General features: G+C 41.5%; 1 protein-coding gene and 1 long non-coding RNA gene across 2 annotated transcripts; both read left to right on the forward strand.

Annotated features, from left to right (window-relative positions):
- Window positions 1-9,978: 9,978 nt before the first annotated feature.
- LOC126614419 (uncharacterized) lies at window positions 9,979-15,083 on the forward strand. Its single transcript, XR_007620375.1, has 2 exons — window positions 9,979-10,957; window positions 14,023-15,083. It is a non-coding gene; the product is annotated as an uncharacterized LOC126614419 (long non-coding RNA).
- An 840-nt stretch (window positions 15,084-15,923) lies between these two features.
- On the forward strand, window positions 15,924-16,532 carry LOC126617106 (uncharacterized). Its single transcript, XM_050285164.1, has one exon. It carries the CDS (start codon window positions 15,924-15,926, stop codon window positions 16,530-16,532), a length of 609 nt encoding a protein of 202 aa, XP_050141121.1.
- Window positions 16,533-19,681: the final 3,149 nt, after the last annotated feature.

A 19,681-nucleotide genomic window follows, 5' to 3' on the forward strand; every position in this document is an offset into this window, starting at 1 on the left:
GAGGTTCCACTGCTCAACCAGGTGCAAATCCAGAAAAAAGTACAAAGGCTCGTAGCAGAGCAGCTGTGCGGATTTTAGCGCATTGATTCCATCGACGATGCCCTCAGTAAAGACGTAGCCAATTTGAACAGGTCACTATTTATAGACAAGATCGAGCAAACTGAGCCACTGCAAAAATTCAGCTAGCCACATTTCACATTGTTCAAGGGAGATGAAGATCCGGATAGGTACTTGATGCACTATCGAAGCGCCATGACCCTCTACGCCAACAACGACGCTCTTATATGCAAAATCTTTACCATGATGCTTTGAGGCGAATCACAAGACTGGTTCCACACCTTGTCGCCACGATTAATCTGGAACTTCAGTGAACTTTCCTTGGTTTTCACTAAGGAATATTTGTTCTATCGTTCGATCAAAAAAAAGTCTGACCACCTTTTCAACATGAAAAAGAACCTGAAGGAGTCACTCTGCACATACATCAAAAGGTTCAAGATGGAGAAGGCAAAGATCATCAGATCCGATGATAGCATTGCATGCTCAGACTTCCGAAAAGGGCTCCTAGCAGCTTACCAATTTTTTGAAGAATTGATCATAGGTGAGAACTTGACCTTGGCAGACTCTTATACTTTGGTAGAAAAGCACTCCCCCTGGGATGAGGTGAAGCACTCCCAAAAGCCACCTGACCAGCTGCATAAAGACGCAGAGCTGACTTAGAAGAAGACGAGCAACAAGCCGCTTAACGACAAAAATAAGCCATGAAGCAGACACAGGGACTGATTCTCGACGAAGGAAGGCATGACGCCCAAGACGTACACCAAGTTCTCAATCTCGATAAGCCAGATCCTTCATGACTTTAAGGACAAGCCGTGGTTTAAGTTGCCACCACCCATGAGGGGGGACACCTCCAATATGGACCAGACAAAGTTTTGCGCATTCCACAGAAGTTCGAGGTACACAACCAACTACCTTGAGAAACTCGTGAAAGAAGGCAAGTACGACTAGTATGTTGACAGATTAGCTGCCCGGCCATGGCGATAAGTATATGCCGATGCCGAACCCTTAGCCAAGATGACTCGAATCAACAGAATCTTTGCCGAATCCAAGCATCTGGGGGCCACCAACAGTTCTAAGAAGAGGAAGATCCAGCAGGCAAGATTGGTCTTTCAAGTTTAAGCCGTAGATGTTGTACCTAGACCAATCGTCGGCTTTACCTAGCAGAATGTTGAGGGAATAGACTTTCCCCACGACGACGCCTTGGTGATTTTTGTTTAACTGGCCCATGCCATTGTTAACAGAATTATGATGGGCAACAGCAGCTCAGTCAACATCCAACAATTGTTAGTCATCCAGAAGATGGGCTTGGAAATCACTATCAGACGCAAAACAAAGGTCTTGATTGGATTCAACGAACTCACCTCAACTATCATTGGCACAATCACGCTCGACACCAACCCTCCAATTGTTTCATCGTAGACCTTCATGATCGTCAGCGACCTATCTTCTTATAACGAGATATTAGGCCAACCCTGGCTAGTGAAGATTGAAGATGTGACCTCGATCGAGTATTAGAAGATCTGATTTCACATCTCGGGAGGAGCAGTCAGAGAGATCAAAGGCAACCAGGCCATGTCTTGGCGGCACTGTACAAGTTCTAAAAGAGTCGAAAAAGAAGTCTTTCGCCCCAACAGTAACAGCTGAAGTGCAAAAAAGACGATTCTACCTTCATCAAATATCAATCATAGTAGACGGGTCAAAAAGATGGCGTCAAGGTCGACAATACCCTGGCAGATGAATCAGGATGGAAACTCGAAGAAGACGCCAAACACATATCCCTTGACCCTATGCAGTGGTCAGACCATTCAAAACACATATCCAAAGAAGATATGAGCGATCCTGGATATGAAGTCCCCCACAACTCCAAATGAGATCCAAGGTCTGACCTGACAAGTAGCTGCATTCAGCCGATTCCTCTTGCGACTTACCGACCGATGCAATCCAAGCCAGAAGCAGCAAATGATTTATACATCTATATGGCGGTATCTGAAGCAGCAATGAGCTCTATCCTTATACAAAAAGAGCTAGGGGCCTGACCATTTGTATTTCACAGTTTAAAAGCTATCATCGATGAGGAAACCAGATACTTAAAAATCAAAACTTTGATTTTAGTGCTAGTTTTTGCAGCCCGAAAGCTTAAGTCGTACCTTCAGATGTACATAGTCATGGTCATGATGTAATATTCTGCACGATCCAGATGAATGACGTTAAAGGTGCAAAAACTAATGGATGTTCAAACCATAGCAGCAATTCAGCCCAGAAATGCCGAAAAGGCAGCCGAGCACACCGTAGCCGCATCAGCCTCACCTGCAGAATATTTTTAGTGCTTGTATGTCAACATATCATCTAACTACCTGGGATCGGGGGCAGGCTTAGTCCTCACTACCCCAGACAGTTCGATGCTCGAGCAGGTGATCACTTTGAGCTTTAGGGCGTCAAACAACGAAGCAGAGTATGAAACCCAACTAGCAGGTCTTTAATTGGCGAAAGACCTGACGGTGAAGAAGCTCGTGATCTATTTTGATTCCAACTGATCCCCAACCAAACCTCAGGGGAGTACGCAGCAAAGCGTCCAAGGATGGCCCGATACCTCGAGAAGGTACGACAGCAGTTAACGACATTCCAAGCGTACACACTAACTCAGGTTCTACGAGTAGAAAATGCCCATGCATATGCACTAGCAGGCCTAGGCTCTGCCTTAGACCATCAGCTCAGACGCTCTATCCCAGTCAAGTACTTGGAAAAGCCGAGCATATATGAGGAACTAGCAGTCAAGGTGGTGCAGATCAACACAACTTCGAGTTGGCAGGATCCTATTGTCGACTATATAGTCAATAGAACACTCATCGCAGATAGACTGGAGTCCAGAAAGCTCCAGATGAAAGCAGCACGCAACTACATGTGGAATGGCATGTTCTTTCACAGATCCTTCTCAGAACCACATCTCCGCTGCCTGTTGCCTCCCGACGACCTAAAAATTCTTAGCTCAATCCACGAAGACGTTTATAGAAACCATTTTGGAGACCATTTCTTAGCGTAAAAAACCCTTTACGCTGGCTACTACTGGCCAACCATGCATCAAGACACCAAGGAGTATGTATAAAGGTGCGACAACTGCCAGCGTTTCAAGCCCATGCTCGCACTATCTGCCAACGAACTCTACCCGCAGACGAGCTTTTAGCCATTCATGGAGTGGGCGATTAACCTGGTAAGACCCATGCCGTCTACCACTAGGTGCAGAGGCATGATTATCGTAGTGACAAATTACTTCATAAAATAGGTCGAAGCCGAACCCATGACTACAACTACCCAGACAGACATAGATGGCTTCATATGAAATAACATCATCTGCCGTTTCGACATCCCTCACTCCATCGTCACAGACAAGGATCCGTAGTTCGTGGGCAAGGATTTGGTGAAGTTCTTAAAAAAATATGGCATTAAACAACACATGTCCACACCCCGGTATTCGCAGGGTAAAGGGCAGGCCGAGGTGTCCAACAAGACCATCTTCGACTACCTCAAGAAGTCTCTTTCAGACAAGAAGGGCAAGTGGCCAGACGAGCTCCTCAGTGTTCTGTGGGCATATCGCACCACCAAGAGACGAGCAACCGACGAAACTCCATTTTCTCTAGCATATGGCTCCGAGGCGATCATTTCTCCCAAAGTCATGGTGTCAAGCATCAACACTGTACTACCAAATTTGGAGTAGAACGAGAAGGAAATAGCCACAAACTTAGACTTGGCAGAGGAAGAGCGCGAAAAGATTATCACCCACATTGCGGCCTATCAGCAGCAGTTTCTCTCCAGCTACAACAAAAGGGCGAAGATCCGGCAATTAAAAAAAGATGGCTCCCATCTGGGAAGGCTAAGAAAAGCCTTCATCACCGCCTGCCAAAAAGGCTAAAAAAAGATGGCTCCCATCTAGGAAAGTCCGTACAAGATCAGCCGAGTAGGCAGAAATGGCAGCTACACCCTCACTACTATGAGCGACAAAGAAATAAAAAAGTAGTGGAATGCTTACAAGCTGAGAAAGTACTATGTGTGACCTCTCACCATTCCTTAGACCCCGTTCAACATAAATATAGTTCAAAGACTCAAGCAGCTAGACGAACAAGACCTCACGTGCTGAGGATTATTAGTTGTTATGTCATTATTGCCTACCAACAAAGTTAATAAATTTCTCTATTTTCAATGAAGATTGAAGGAATTATTCATAAGACTAGGTCGAATGCATAACAAACTGACCACCTCTGTGACAAGCAGAATACGCCTTTGCCCTTGCAGACATGGTGTGTGCTCTCGAATTAAGAGATGGTAAACTAATCCGGAATATCCAGACATGGATGGGTGGTATGACTGCTCAATTTCCCTAAATGCAGTGACTATCTAAGGCAGACGACTCCCAGATTGGCCACGATAATCCTTTTCCTAGATTAGACTTAGCCGATTGAAGGATTCAATTTCACAGATTCTTAGGTCTCTAACCGGAATAGACGCTAAGTGCAGGAGTCTTGCCCATGACATAATTCGCGTGACTTGATGGTCCGTCCTTTGCTTTCTACAAGAAGCATTTGCCTGGCTGCCTGCTTTATAAGTTAAAAACTTCGCAACACGTCCCTAGATGGCCAAAGCTTGAGAAGCCACTAAAGCCGAAATACGACTATAGTAGCTATGCGGACTTCCTCTGCTTTCTATAAGAAGCAAGTGTCCGGCAGCCAGCTCTATAAGTTAAAAACTTTGAAACAATCTCAGAAGGGCCGAAGTTCATGAAGCCACTAAAGTTGAAATTCACGACTATAGTAGCTACGCGGACTTGCCTGCTTTTTACGGAGGCAATGAGTTTGGCCACCGACTCTATAAGTTGGAAGTCTCGCACCTTTTTCCTCTTGTAGGTAAAGCTATTTGAGCATCAAAGCCAAGACTAAAGCCTAAATTGATGACGTGGGATCAGCTGTTCCATCGAAATAGCCAACACAACCGTCCGTCCTACGACAAAGTTTTACAAGTCGCCTCAAGCAGGCAAGGCTCCCAAAACCTTAAAGTCGAAACTAAAACCTAAGTGACGATGTGGGATTAACTGCTTCATCAAAGCAGCTCACCCAGCTGCTCGTCCTACGGTAAAGTTTTGCAAAAAACATATCGAAATAGAATGATAAAGCAAAACAAGGAAAACTCTTTATTAAATTCTAATAAATTGATAAAATCATCTCGAAGGCCAACAAAGTTCACATAAACTAGAACGAAAAGGAAAATAAGAAAATTCCTCAGTTTAAGCAAAAAGACTACTCATCGGCAGCATGCGCAACCACTGGTCCCTCAATTGCCATGTCTTTAGCAGCCGCACCGCTCTTAGTAGCCAAAGCTTCTATCAGGTCATCCTCAGCCACCCCTACCTAGACTGCTTGACACTCAGCTGCTCCATCAATGACTGCCTTAAATAAGAAATCAAGCACATCAACTAGAGACATAGAGAAAGTCTTGAAGTCCTTATCAGAAAACTCATAATCCGACGGCCTGCCCTGAAGATGGTCTACATAGCCAAGCTTGTAGAAATCGGCCTGACAAGAATCAAGCGCCATTTCGTGATCAGCTTTCTCATTCTTCAGCTGCACATTCTCCTCAACAAGCCTAGTGTGAACATTTTGCAATTTATCTAGTTCATTTCTCAGGTTCTCGCTAGTAGACAGTGCACCTTGCAGATCAATTTCCTTGGACTCAAGCTTATTGGCAACCTCTTTGAGATTATACACTTTAGCATGCATGAAGACAAGTTCCTCGTCCTTGGCGAAACAAGCAGATCGTAGGTCTGAATTGATACGCAAGGTTCTTGACCACCGGAGAAACACAATTAACTTTCTTCTTTGCAGCTTCCAACATCGCTTGAGTCGCACTAAGCTTAGCCTTCAAATGGGCGACCTCTTGATGAGCGGTCTCTAACTACATAGAAGTGGGGGTAGAGACATCAGACCCATTCAAAATGGCGAGTTCAGATTCAAGCTTCTCAATCTTTTCAGCAGTCGAGTTAAGCTGAGCCATCAACGCCACTTTGGCCTCTTTAGCACATTTGATAGCATCCTTATGAACACACATAGACTCAGCTGTCAGAATCAAAGTCTTATGCATTGTGGCAATCAGGGATGACCTCCTTGAGTAGGTAGAATGCTTCGTAAAAAAGTCTGAGCGAATGATAACTTTCCTAACACCATCAACGAACTTGGCGCATGCATCAACGTCCTTAAGCAGGCCAGCTTTCAGCAGCGCACAAACCTCGGGAAACTCTCCAGCCTCAAACTCAGTGAATCTCTCACAACTGCCCATGCGAGCAGATTTCCCCTTCTCAATAGACAAGTCAGTTACGGAAGAAGGAGGAGCAAGCCTAAGCACTACTTTAGCAGCAGAATCCACCTTACCGCTCTTCATAGCTGCGAGCCTCTCAGAAGTCGAACTGAACTTAGCTCCCGACGGGCGCTTCAACACAAACCCAGACACCGGGGGCACCACCGAAACTTTCTGCTAGGCAATCCTTTTAGCAATGAACGAGGCCACTTTTGGAGCAGTAAGTTTCACAGGCTCAGGCTCAATGGACTTTTTCATCCCCTTTGGAGAAGTCAAATCGATGACAAGCTTCTCAGCAGTAGATAAGCTCCTGCGAGCAGCAGAAGAAGTCATTGGTTTATTCCCGGTCGAAGGCTCACAAGTAGGTGAGGAATATTTCTTCTTTCCACCTTCATTGGTAGCATGCTATACAGCAGTGATCGGACGAGCAAACGCCTCATCCTTTATCCACTTTATCTCTTTTTTCGGAGGCAGCCGACCTTTATCTCAACGAAGATGACTGAGAAGCTAGCGCCATTCACGGTACTCAGCAGGAATGGCCAAGGCGATGTGCACTTTCTTCATATCTGCCGAAGTTCTTGAAATTGAGCCAAACTTTGAATCTACACAGAGTAAATAAGACGATCAGTAAACTGGAGTCATAGAGCAGCTCAACAAAAATTCAAACAGGCTAAGAATGAAGCAGTTCACTTACCACTAATAAAGACAGTTGGAACACGCAGCTCAGAAAATGAGTCAAACTCTCAATCTCCACTTACCTCTAAAGTGTTCATCGCCCAATCATGATCACCTTTGTAGGGAGCATTGAGCAGTCTATGGCGAGATCTTAGCTGCCTCACGTGTTCCTTGTAGCTGATTTCAAAGAAGTACCTGAACTCATTTATGGTCAAGCCAAGATCAAAGAACCTGCTCAAGTTGAAGGACCCCACCATCGCACAAATTGCATTTGGGGAACATTGAGCAAGCAGGCATTTCATGGAGCAGATCACCTTCTGGAAAAGACACAACATGGGAAAAGTAAATCCCAACACAAAGTAATATGGATGAAATTTGATAGCTCTTTTCTTGGTAGCCACTCGGTTCATGGCCACTATCATCCTTCACCCGCTTGACGCGAACCCCTGATGTAATCGCATGCTTGTACGCCTTAAGAAAATCATGAAATAGCTCGTCGGAATTGATCTTGACATACACAACCTTGAAATAGCCTACCTTGATGGTACAAAGGTGGAGGATATTTGTCAATTTTGCGATCGGAGGAAGACATCTCAAAGTCCCTACAAAAAGTATGAAGGAAAATATTTAGAAGGCAGCTAAAAAAAATATAAAATAAAACTGTCGAGCCCAGCGCCAGGCCTCACGACCTTACCCTCACTCTCTCTCCTACACGCCCAACACAAGACTCTCTCCTTCCTCATTCGTGTGCCCAGCACTCCAAAGCAGGCACAGGCTTTTTGACCTAAGCTGCCAAGACCCGAGAGCCGACATATGCTGGTTTCTCACACTCTCTCACCTCACGCCTACATGGGCCCATGCCCAGGAGCCCCGAAAGCCCGGTCAAAGTCGGCCTCTCTGTGCCCTAGCGTTCAGCCACCTTGGCCTAGCGTCCAGCCACCTCGGCCTCTCCACACCACCATGTTGCCTATTGTGCACAGTAGCCTCGTGGCTTCTTTGCCTTGTGTCACCCACACCCTTAGCCCTCGCCGAGCCAATTTTTCTAGCCCCAAGACTACCAAAAAATTCAAGAAGAAGAAAGTTTAAATTTTTTTTACCTTAGTGCGGCATAGAGAAGAAGAACAATAACGAGACACGACTCTTTGCAAGGGCAAGATAAGAAGAAAGGTAGGGGAGGAGGAAGAAAATTTTCCTTTGGCTTCTATTCCTTGTTGGAATGATGATTGCTCTCCAAATTGATTTAATCCCCTGCTTAAGGCTGAATTAAATAGGTATTGGGGGCAATTGGTTTCCTTTTCCTAGAAGAAGTCTATCTCCAAATCATGGAAGGAGATCAAGTTCAAATTGAGAAATAACTCTACAAGCCTATGCAGCTTGGGATTTCTACACCTATTGCCATTTTCCTACGTGCAACCCACCAGGTGTAGGGCATTTGTGGAGCCTAAAATAGTCCCAAAATTTCTAGAGGTGACACATGGACTTTTGCTCAAGAAAGACAAGATTGCCCTCAATAATTGGGCAGGTTCTTCAAATACTCCCACACGCAGCTCACACCCTTAAAGGTCTCAACAGCTGAATATGACTGCCCATAGCTCACATGCTAATGGCAAGGAAAAGTCAAGGCATTAAAGATAAGGATTAATTACCCAAATCATATCTTTAATACATTCCCAATTGAAGATTGACTCCAATCAAGTAAGTAATCCCAATTTAAATCAATTAGGGATAATTACTCCATTATCTTAAGATATAATTTCCTATTTAATATCTTGACAATATTTCTCCATAAACCTTGGCCAATAGGATGCTGCCACGTGTAGGGTAAAACCCTAACACTATGGCCGGCCCTATCCCTATAATACTCCATATTCTACCAAATTGAAAGAGCTTTTGCTACCCCTAAAAAGCACTAAACACTTTACTCTCTCAGAGAAACTGACTTAGGCATCGGAGATCCATTGGCCTAACCCCCCCTCACCTTGCAGGCGCGTAAGGCTTAGGTTCTTGATCAATGGTGTTCGTTGTTTTACAGGTGCATTTTCGTTGAGACTAAAAATGGCGGAAATTTGTATCGACAATGTGTATGCATTGTTTCACAATTTGAAAATTTTACTGCTTTCTGGCTATGTTGTTTGTCCAGTCATTCTTGGATAGTTTGTGGTTTTTAATATATGTGTTTTTTCTTGTATTTTTTCTTTCTTATATTCAAGATGTTAAGATTAAGAGTTGGGTCAATGACTGACAATTAATCACATTAATATTGTCTCAAATTGACCATATATACAACTGGATTTTGAGTTTCATCATAAAAGGCCTTTGCGCATTATGAGTGGAATCACTCATATACGTTGTAATTTCAACACTGCTCTTCACGTGGGATGGCATCTTTTATCCTTTCTTCCCTGATGCCACGTTGAAAAATTCTTGTCACCACTTGAGTAATCGTTCATCAACAAATGGATCTCAAACAAACTAACAGTAATGGATAATGGATGGTTTTCTCTATTGAATTTGAATCAGTCTAATTGATTTGATTGACTCCTTGTGATATCTATCTTCTCTCTGGATTTTATTCTTCCAACCTCATAAATTATTTTCACAAGATAGTCACTACAATAATCCAATAATAATATTTAGAAAAAATATTAAAACCAAACGACATCAATTAAACGAGTCGATGATGCAAAATCAGGTTCGAACCTTGGCTCTTAGTATCCTTGAGTTTAAGTTTGTATGCCGAATAGTTAAAGAATTTAATCATTTTTCTCTAGCTCGTGACCGAACTCAATAACTTTATCCTCTTTCATTTACTTTGATAGAATGCTGACTAGGATGATTTGTCAGCATTATCAAATTGGTTAATTGGTTAGTTAGTTAGATGGTTATAGTAAGAGATAAGGTTGTTAGTCAGTTTCTTAGTAGCTAAGTCGGCCTAGTTATTATATAAGGAGATTGTAAGAAGGATGAAAGGTTGTTGAATGAAAAGTATATTGTAGTATTACACTGTATCAATACATCGAGCAAGACGTGAAGTCTGGGTCTTATCATTGGTATCGAGCCAGTGCATCTGATCCTGCTTAATCATTCCTCGTGTATGCTTCGCCTTGCTTCTAGGAAATCCATGGAGTCTCGGGTGTCAACTCTTGAAGCCCAATTTGCAAATTTCCAGAAAGAATTCAAGGAGTCAAGAGTCGAATTCGCAGAATCAAGAAATGAATTCAGAGCAACTCACGATTTGATCTTGCAATAATTGCATTCATTGTTTGCGAAGGGTAGTGGATCAATTGGTGAATCTTCTGACGCTACACATTCAGATCTGATGTGGCGAACATGGGTGGATCCAAATTTGGGTAACATTCTGAATCGCTAAGAAAATCTTCCCAATACATCGATTCAACATCCTCCATTTCTTAAGATGGAATTTCTAAGATTTGCTGATGGTGACGATCCCTTGAGTTGGATTTATGAAGCATATCACTATTTTGAATTCTTCAACATCGAAGATTGCAAGAAAGTAAAAATGGCATCCTTTCACTTCGAATGAAAGCCATTATAGTGGTTCCAATGAGCTAATTGCATTGCAAAGTACCCCATTTGGGAGGGTTTCACCAAAGCTTTTTGTCAAGAATTGGGACCTTCCGAGTTCGAAGATGCAGCGGAAAGTCTGGTGAAGCTGAGACAAAGATGTCTTTTAAGAGATTACATTCTGGAATTCAGAAGATTGGCTAACAGAACTCGAGACATGAGCCATTCTCTCTTGAAATCATGCTTCATTGGAGGTTTAAAGTCAGAATTAAGGCACGATGTCAAGATCTTGAAGCCCAAGGATATCTTAGAAGCCACTGCCTACGCCCAGCAATTGGATGCCAACCCCTCAGATCTAAAGGTTAAAACTTTCTCTCGATCTTATGATGCTACTCCTGTGAGATCTCCTTTATACAATGTTACTAATATACATGTTGGAGATGTTAAGAACAAATATAATAATGTGCGTCGATTAACTTCTGAGGAGGTAGAATTTTGTCAAAAAAATCGTCTTTGTTTTCACTGTAAAGAGAAATACAGTAGGGGCCATTCATGTGAGAAAAAACAATTGTTGCTTAATGATATTCAAGATCATAAGGAAACTGAACAAATAGAAGAAGAGAATTTAGAGCCTGAGATAACTGTTTATGCGTTGTTTGGGACCCCTCATCCGAAGTCAATTAAAACTATGAAAGTTTGTGCTATGATCAAGAATTGATCAATGGTTATACTCATTGATTTAGAGAGCTCTCATAATTTCATTGACCTATCATTGGTTAAGAGAATTAGAGGGTAGTTGGATACCACTCATTCTTTTAATGTCAAGATAGCTGATGGGGGTAAAGTCATTACCTTGGGCACCTTAGGGGTTGTGCCACTTAAGATTCAAGACTACCAATGCACCACATATTTATATGCTATATCATTGGGGGGTTGTGATATAGTATTAGGAGTACAATGGTTGAGTTGAGGACACTTGGCCTTGTGTTATGGAATTTTGACAAGCTTTACATGAAGTTCCAGAAAGGCAACCAAACTTATTGTATTTCCAGTCCAGAAACTTCTGTGGATCAAATTCAGGGTGTAACTGCATTTCAGATGGAGAGATTATTATTGCAGGAACCATCAATTGGGGTATTTCTGTTTCAATTGCAACCTTAAGTAGTTGAACAGCAAGAAGACACTTTCTCTTTCGTACAACAACATCAATTAAGGCAACTTTTACAACAATATGAAGTGATATTCCTCACTCCTAGTGCATTACCTCCGCCTAAGTCCCATGACCACATATTTCCCCTAATCGAATGAAGTAGACCACCAAGTATACGACCTTATCGATATGGGCCTCTGCAAAAGACATAAATTGAAAAATGTATGCAAGAATTGTTGATTGTTGGTTTTATCAGAGTGAGTAATAGTCCTTATTCTTCTCCAGTCATTCTAGTTAAGAAAAAAGAAGGGACTTAGACGATGTGCATGGATTATCGAAATTTAAACATCATCACTATTAAAGATAAATTTCCAATTCCATTGATTGATGAACTCTTGGATGAACTGTTTGGAGCTAAATTCTTTTCTAAGTTGGATCTCAGATCAGGATACCATCAGATAAGGATGTATTCGGATGACATTGAAAAAACAACATTTCGAACTCATGATGGCCATTACGAGTTTTTAGTCATGCCTTTTGGATTGACTAATGCACCTGCAACCTTCCAGTGCTTAATGATTGAGATATTGAGGCCACACCTTTGAAAGTTCATTTTGGTGTTTTTTGATGATATTCTCGTAGAGAGCAAGACCTGGGAGCTGCACTTGGAGTATCTTAACACGGTTTTTGAGAATCTACAGTCTCATACTCTCTTTGTCAAGCATTCTAAATGTGCATTTGGGCAAACTTGAGTGGAATACTTGGGACATATAGTATGAAAGGAAGAAGTTGCAGCTGACCCCTCCAAATTGGATGCTATAGCTAAGTGGCCTCCTCCCACTACTGTGAAAGCCTTAAGATGATTTCTTGGTTTGACAAGATATTACAAGAAATTCATTCCTGATTTTGGAAAGATTATCATTCCATTGATAGTCCTTACCAAAAAGGATAATTTCAAATGGAGTAAAGCAGCCACCGTGGCGTTCAACACACTCAAACAGGCTATGCTTTCACCTCAGGTACTAGCTTTACTAGATTTCACCCAACCTTTTATAATTGAAAGTGGTGCATCTGGTTATGGCATTGGAGCTGTTTTGCAACAAAATGGCAAACCTATTGCATTTACTAGTAAAGCATTGAGTGTGAGGAATCAATCATTATCTGCTTATGAAAGGGAGATGATGGCTATATTACATGCAATCAAGAAATGGCAATCTTACCTTGTAAGCAGACATTTCATCATTAAAACAGACCACCATAATTTGAAGTTTTTTATGCAAAATAGGGCTAACACTCATTTTCAATAGAAGTAGGTGTCTAAACTATTGGGTTTTGATTATGAAATCCAATATAAACAAGGATGTGATAATCAAGTAGCTAATGCCTTGTCCAGAATTCCTCTAGATGTATCTGTTGTTCAATCAAGTCCTGCAATAGATCAGTTAGAACTCTGGCTATTTCCTACCATTATCTTAGCTGGATAGATGACTTGAGAAGGAACATTGAACAAGACTCTTGGATCTTGGCAAAAATTCAAGAAGTGAAGAATGTCTCAGATTCATCTCCATTGACTCTGTTAAAATACAAAGTCGACAATGGTTTTCTCAAACACAAGGATATAATTGTATTAAGTCCCAACAGTTCTTGGAGACAACTTGTGTTTGAGGAACATCATAGCAGCCCTTCTGCAGGTCACCCTGGATTTTTGAAGACATATAAAAGGCTTTCAAGGTCATTCTATTGGATAAAGTATGAATGGCGTTGAAAGCCTTTTATATGTCTTAAAAAATGGTCGCAAATTGTCGCACTTGACACACTTGACAATTTGCGACCATCCTGCTGCAAAAGTATGAAAGTATGAAACTTGTCAAGTGTGTCACTACGGGTTTAATTTAGCCACTACCAATATAAATGGTCGCAAATTGTCAAGTGTGTCAGGAGCAAAAGTATGAAACTTTAGCCCCTGCGTGTTTAATTTAGCCACTACCAATTCCTTCATGAATCTGGACTGACATATCAATGGACTTCATAGTGGGATTGCCTCCTTGTCGAGGTAAAATAGTTATATGGGTGATCATTGATAGACTATCCAAATATGCCCATTTTCTAGCCTTATTCGATCCATTCATGGCAGCATCAATAGCTAATCTCTTTGTGGAACATATTTTCAAGTTACATGGAATGCCTGCTTCTATAATATGTGATAGGGATCCATTATTCATGAGTGCATTTTGGAAAGCATTTTTTACACTACAAGGATCATCATTGTGTCACAGCTCAGGGTACTACCCTCAAACGGATGGACAAACAAAGGTTGTTAATCGATGTCTAAAGACTTACCTAAGATGTTTTTGTAGTCTCCAACCTAAAAAGTGGTCTCTCTGGTTACCGTGGGCTGAATGGAGCTATAATACAGCCCTTCATTCTGCTACAAAAATATCTCCATATGAAGTAGTGTACGGACAACCTCCTCTGCACATTCCGGTGTATGAAGCGGGAACAACTAAGCTGGAAATGGTTGACAGGAGTTTATTGGACCAGAATAAGATGATGTCCTTGTTCAAATCGAATTTAGCAGCTGCTCAGAAAAGAATGATAGTTTAGGCAAACAAACACAAGACTGAAAGGGTTTTCCAGGTGGGGGATTTGGTATACTTGCGGTTGGTTCCTTATCAACATCTATCCTTGGCTTCTCATCATTTCCATAAGTTGTAGCCTAGATTTTATGGTCCATTTGAAATTCTGGCAAAAGTTGGTCCTGTTGCTAAGTTACGCCTTCTTGACACATCCAAGTTGCACCCTGTGTTTCATGTTTCTTGTTTGAAGAAACATTTGGGACCAAATATTCAACCTACGGTACCCTTACCAGTAATTACAGATGATGGGATTTTACAGGATGCACCATTTGCAATTTTGGATAGAAGGCTGGTCAAGAAGGGGAATGTAGCAAGCACTGAGGTTTTGGTCCAATGGCAAAATCACACGGCTAAAGAAGCTACGCGGGAGGTTTATGCAGATTTGAAGAATCGAATCCCTTCAATTGCTCAAATGTCATTACTTGTATTGCAGACTTTATGGTTTACAGATTCAATGTACTGTCTTTTGTGTTGTTTTAAGTCTTGTTGTACAAGCCTCATTTCAAGGGAGGGTATTGATAGGATGCTGACTAGGATGATGTGTCAGCATTATCAAATTGGTTAATTGGTTAGTTGGTTAGATGGTTATAGTACGAGATAAGGTTGTTAGTCAGTCTCTTAGTAGCTAAGTCGGCTTAGTTACTATATAAGGAGATTGTAAGAAGGATGAAAGGTTGGTGAATGAAAAGTATATTGTAGTATTACACTGTATCAATACATCGAGCAAGACGTGAAGCCTGGGTCTTATCATACTCAAACATGATTAGCTCCGGTGAAGTCTGGGTCTTATCATACTCAAACATGATGAGCTCCGGTGAAGTCGAAAATTCTTGAGATTAAATGCAGTTGAGGCACCGTTTATTCTGCAGCGAGAAGCCAATTCTGCTTTAACCCACTGTCTGTTCGAAGTGAAATCACCACCGAGTTATATGATCCTGTTAAAGTTCGGACACCTGACAACCTGTCACGTACTAACAAATCCCCCTTTTTTTTTTTTTTTTTTTTTTCTCTTTCGGTTTCCTTTTATATCTATGCATGCCATATAACTAATCTTTTGCATGCCATACCTTTTGGCCGAGATCCCAATTCGGTGGGATTCCTCTGGTTGCATACCATCTTCCAATTTTATTTGTTTTGTCTCACCGAACGACAACCTTACCGATTGAAAAACAAAATCTACGCCACGTGAAGGTCTACTACCTAAAATGGGTGGCCGTCCTTGTTTCGATCTCCAAGCTCATAAAAGTATTTTCACATGATAATCACTACAATAATAGTTGTTAGAAGAATTATTAAAATCCAACCGTCTCAATTAAGCAAACCTAGTAGAATAATCATTAAAAATATATAGATATTGACTTAATCCTATTAACTGATGTACAATTAATTAAGTGAAAAATCTATTGTTTGGATCTAAGAAAAAAAAATCATCATTAGCGTCAAACGTCGGTTATATAAGTGAAAGACATCGGTTTTTAGCATGCATACTCTCTCAAACAATTCACAGCAAGCAAGCTAGTGAAAGAAAGAGAAAAACAACAATGGTGCCAGAATTGCCAAGGTATGTGGTGTTACAATCAAGGTACAATGCCAAATACTTGAGCTACGTAAAAGAAGATGATAAGATCCATGACTTTCTCAAATTCTCCGAAGAAGAGGTGGTGAGTCTGTATGCAAAGTTCCATGTAGAGATGGCAAAGAGTAGTGGAGCTACTAAGGGACTGGAGCACATAAGATGCTGCTACAACAATAAATACTGGGTCAGGAGGTCGCAAACCCATAATTGGATCGTCGCCGGCGCTGACGAACCCCAGGAGGATGAATCCAAATGGTCATGCACCTTGTTCGAGCCAGTCTACGTGGACGAACACAATTCTGCTCAAGACGTCCGTTTTGGTCATGTCCAGCTTCAGAACTATGCGTGCTTATGGTGCAATGGCCCACCCTACAAGTCCTGCTTAATTGCAGCAAGTGGGGCCAGCAGCGAGTTGTGCGATGCATGTTTGATCGTTGATTGGGAGTCGTTGTTGGTATTGCCCAAACATATAGTTCTCAAGGGAAACAACAGGAAGTACCTCAACACAGGTGGATCTGGCAACACCCTTACTTGCAGTTCTCGTCTGATGACATTGGAGATCCCACAGTGGTGAATGAGGTTTCCACATTGGGGATGGAAGCGTTTGCATAAAATCCGATCGCTATGGAAAATTCTGGAGGCGAAGCCCTAACTGGATATGGCCAGACTCAGAGCTTCATGACAATGAGAACAACAAGGACATGTTTTGGCCTGTCAAGCTTGACGGTAAATTTTTGGCTCTCCGCAACTTAGGTAACAACTTTTTTCTGCAAGAGTCTTACCACGGAGGGGAAAGATAACTGTCTCAACGCTGCCGTCCCCACCATTACCCAAGAGACACGCTTGGAACTGGAAGAAGTGGTTGTGTCGAGAAGCATCTACAATGTCAACTTTCGCGTCTTGGATGCGAGGGTCTATAACCAAAGAGTTGTCACCATGGCCACGGGAGCCGCCATTAACCTAACAAATGAACAAAACACAGTAGACATGAAGCTCTCGTACTAGGATATTAGGAGCAGTACTTGGAACACAAGCCTGTCATTCAAGTCAGGCATCAGGACCACCTTGGAAGCCAGAATTCCTTTAATTGCTGTTTGGGCCTGCCGAGCTTAAAGTCGTTCTTGGTCCTGTAACATTCATCTAGAATCTTATCATGGGCTGCTCAGTCAAGGTCGGTCGAATCCTATTACGAAGAGGATTGATTTAGATAAGGGTGAGGTAGTCAAACCCTAGTGCAAATAATGAGTCTTAAGGGCTTAAAGCTGATGATGCTTAGAATTAGGGGATGAATCTGGTTCGTTAAGGAGCTTGGTTCAAAGTCCTATAAGGGTTAGGATTGGCCGAAACTTGATCAGATTGGCATGAGGAGTTCTAATCCAAGTGAACCTCTAGTTCGGCCATAAGGGGGTTCACTGCTATAAATAAAGAAGGGAGTGCATCATTCAAAGCCCCTTCAAATCAACACACAAATTGACATGCCCCAATCCCAATATTCCACGAACATCAGGATAGGCACGTGTTAGCCAACTTATCTTGCTACAATTCATCACCATCATATCGTACTCTAGTAGACCTTTTTGATGATGTGTTGTGTTTGCCTCAACGCAGCTTTCCACTATCTCGCACCAGGATCATTCGATTCGCGAGCACATGGGCGTGAGGTTTGAGCAGTCTTTTAGTAAGAGTTAGATGAATGTTTTAGTACAGAAGGTCAGCGGATTATATCACTATCTTACTATAATTCATAGGCATCACATCGGTTCTTTTCCAACGATATGTGTTCGTCTCAACGTATCTTTCCACTGTTTCACTACCGAACCTTATTGTTGTGAGTATGTGGATGTCGAAACACTTCTAGCAGATCTATTTGGTGCACTCTAGAATGGCACCACAGTGCGGTCAAGGCGAGAATAGGAAGATCTTTACACTTTTCTCGAATGGTGTGTGCTCTTTCGAGGTTTTTAGATTGATCATTTGTGAGTTCTTCTTTCCACCAACATTGACCTTATTTGACTAGAATTCTGCAACTAAGCAAAAATGGAGAGGTGGTTTGAGCACTGCAACAACTCCCTAGAGATACTGCTTATTTAGGAAGACAACTTCTCGTTTTCTGCTTGCTTGGCTTGAGCTTTTAGGTATGCTACTAACATGGTAGCCACTTCTCTTGAATCGCAAGGTACAGTTTTAAATATGTTATTCGTTGGCAAAACACTGGAGTAGTTGGTCACATTTGGAAGAACTGAGGAGGATAGGATGCTTAGTGCTGGATAAAGTTTTACAACGACAATTTCTGTTTTGTTCGGTTTGAGTATGACGATTTTTACGACGTGATACGAGAGTTTTCTACATGCAACATTGGTTGGCAGAGGTGTATTGTGAATTGGTATTCAGAGGATCGAATTTACAACTTGTGAAATTGTGCACCCTTAGGAAATTACTGCTTACTTATCGAGACGACAAATGTGTGATCGATAATTCGGGTGGCCAACTGTGATATCAATAACTTATTCATTGGGTTCGACAAGCGAGTGGGCAGGAAGACTCGTTTACGGCAGCTGTCACGGAATTGTTATTCTTGGGACTCAAACCAAAGACACATCTATTCTAGGAGTATGTGAAGTACGAATGCTTGGGCAAGACCCAATCTCATTTTTTCAGTTTTGGTTTTCAATATAAGTATTTTAACTTCCTTTACTTTAGTTTTTTGTTTTAGATGTTGTTTTGGGAGAAATATTTCCGTTTTCAATTTTAAGTTCAGCACGAATTTTCGACCTATATGTTAGTACATATCTATTTTGACGTTATCGTATTTTATGTACTTACTTTTGACCTTAAGCTATTTTGTGTTTTCGACCTTATATCTTATTAACGTATGTTTCTACTTTTACATTGATGGGGAAGAAAGTAAGAGCTTGGAGGCATGATAGAGGATTTTGCAACCCGCTCGCGACGGCGTGGCATATTCTCTTTGAAGCACCCACTTTGACTTGATTTCTCTTTATACATATATTCTTCTTCCTATTTTCGAGTAGTTCAGCTTAGTAAGTGATTTTAAATTTCGGGATGAAATTCTTTTAAGGGGGGTAGATTGTAACAAACCGTCCTGGGATTTTCTTCGTTTTGCTCGAGGACTAGCAAAAGCTAAGTGTGGGGGTATTTGATCAGCTCATATTTATATATATTTTACATCAAATTCACTTGTCTTTTCTTAGTTAGTTCCTTATATTTTTGAGCTATTTACTTTGTTTTTGTGTTTTCTAGGATTTGTCAAGCAAAGAAAAGAAAAATAGCACAAGTGGGATTTTAAGTAACAAATTCGTCAAAACTGCTTATGCAGGTCAGCTGACTTTGGAAGCAAGTTGTGAACAGATCAAAATGAATTAGAGAATGAACCTTATATTCTTGGAAAGCTACGGATGTATATTTTCTGGAGCATTTCACATATTGTTAATATCATTTTTCTAGAAGAGGTTATGGCCGTTTTAACACTGAAAGGTTCACAAGAGACTAAGCAATTTGTAACTGCAATGAAAGCAATAAACCCAATAAATCTAGCAGCCAAAACTGATGCAGCCAAGAACAAGCCAGCTGACACCTATTCAAATATCAGAGGAAATGAAAATAAAGATGAGGATTAAGTGGGAGTAATTGGCATAAAGGCTACCCAAAGAATTACAATTGTTTTACCATTTCCTCTCACTTATTGCCATCACTAAATGGCTG

The sequence above is a fragment of the Malus sylvestris genome, chromosome 3 (genome assembly GCF_916048215.2).
Source record: "Malus sylvestris chromosome 3, drMalSylv7.2, whole genome shotgun sequence".
Taxonomy (NCBI): Eukaryota; Viridiplantae; Streptophyta; class Magnoliopsida; order Rosales; family Rosaceae; genus Malus; species Malus sylvestris.

Excerpts from the sequence above, each read along its gene's own strand:
- LOC126617106 (XM_050285164.1), top strand. The coding sequence starts at position 15,924 with ATGGTGCCAGAATTGCCAAGGTATGTGGTGTTACAATCAAGGTACAAT.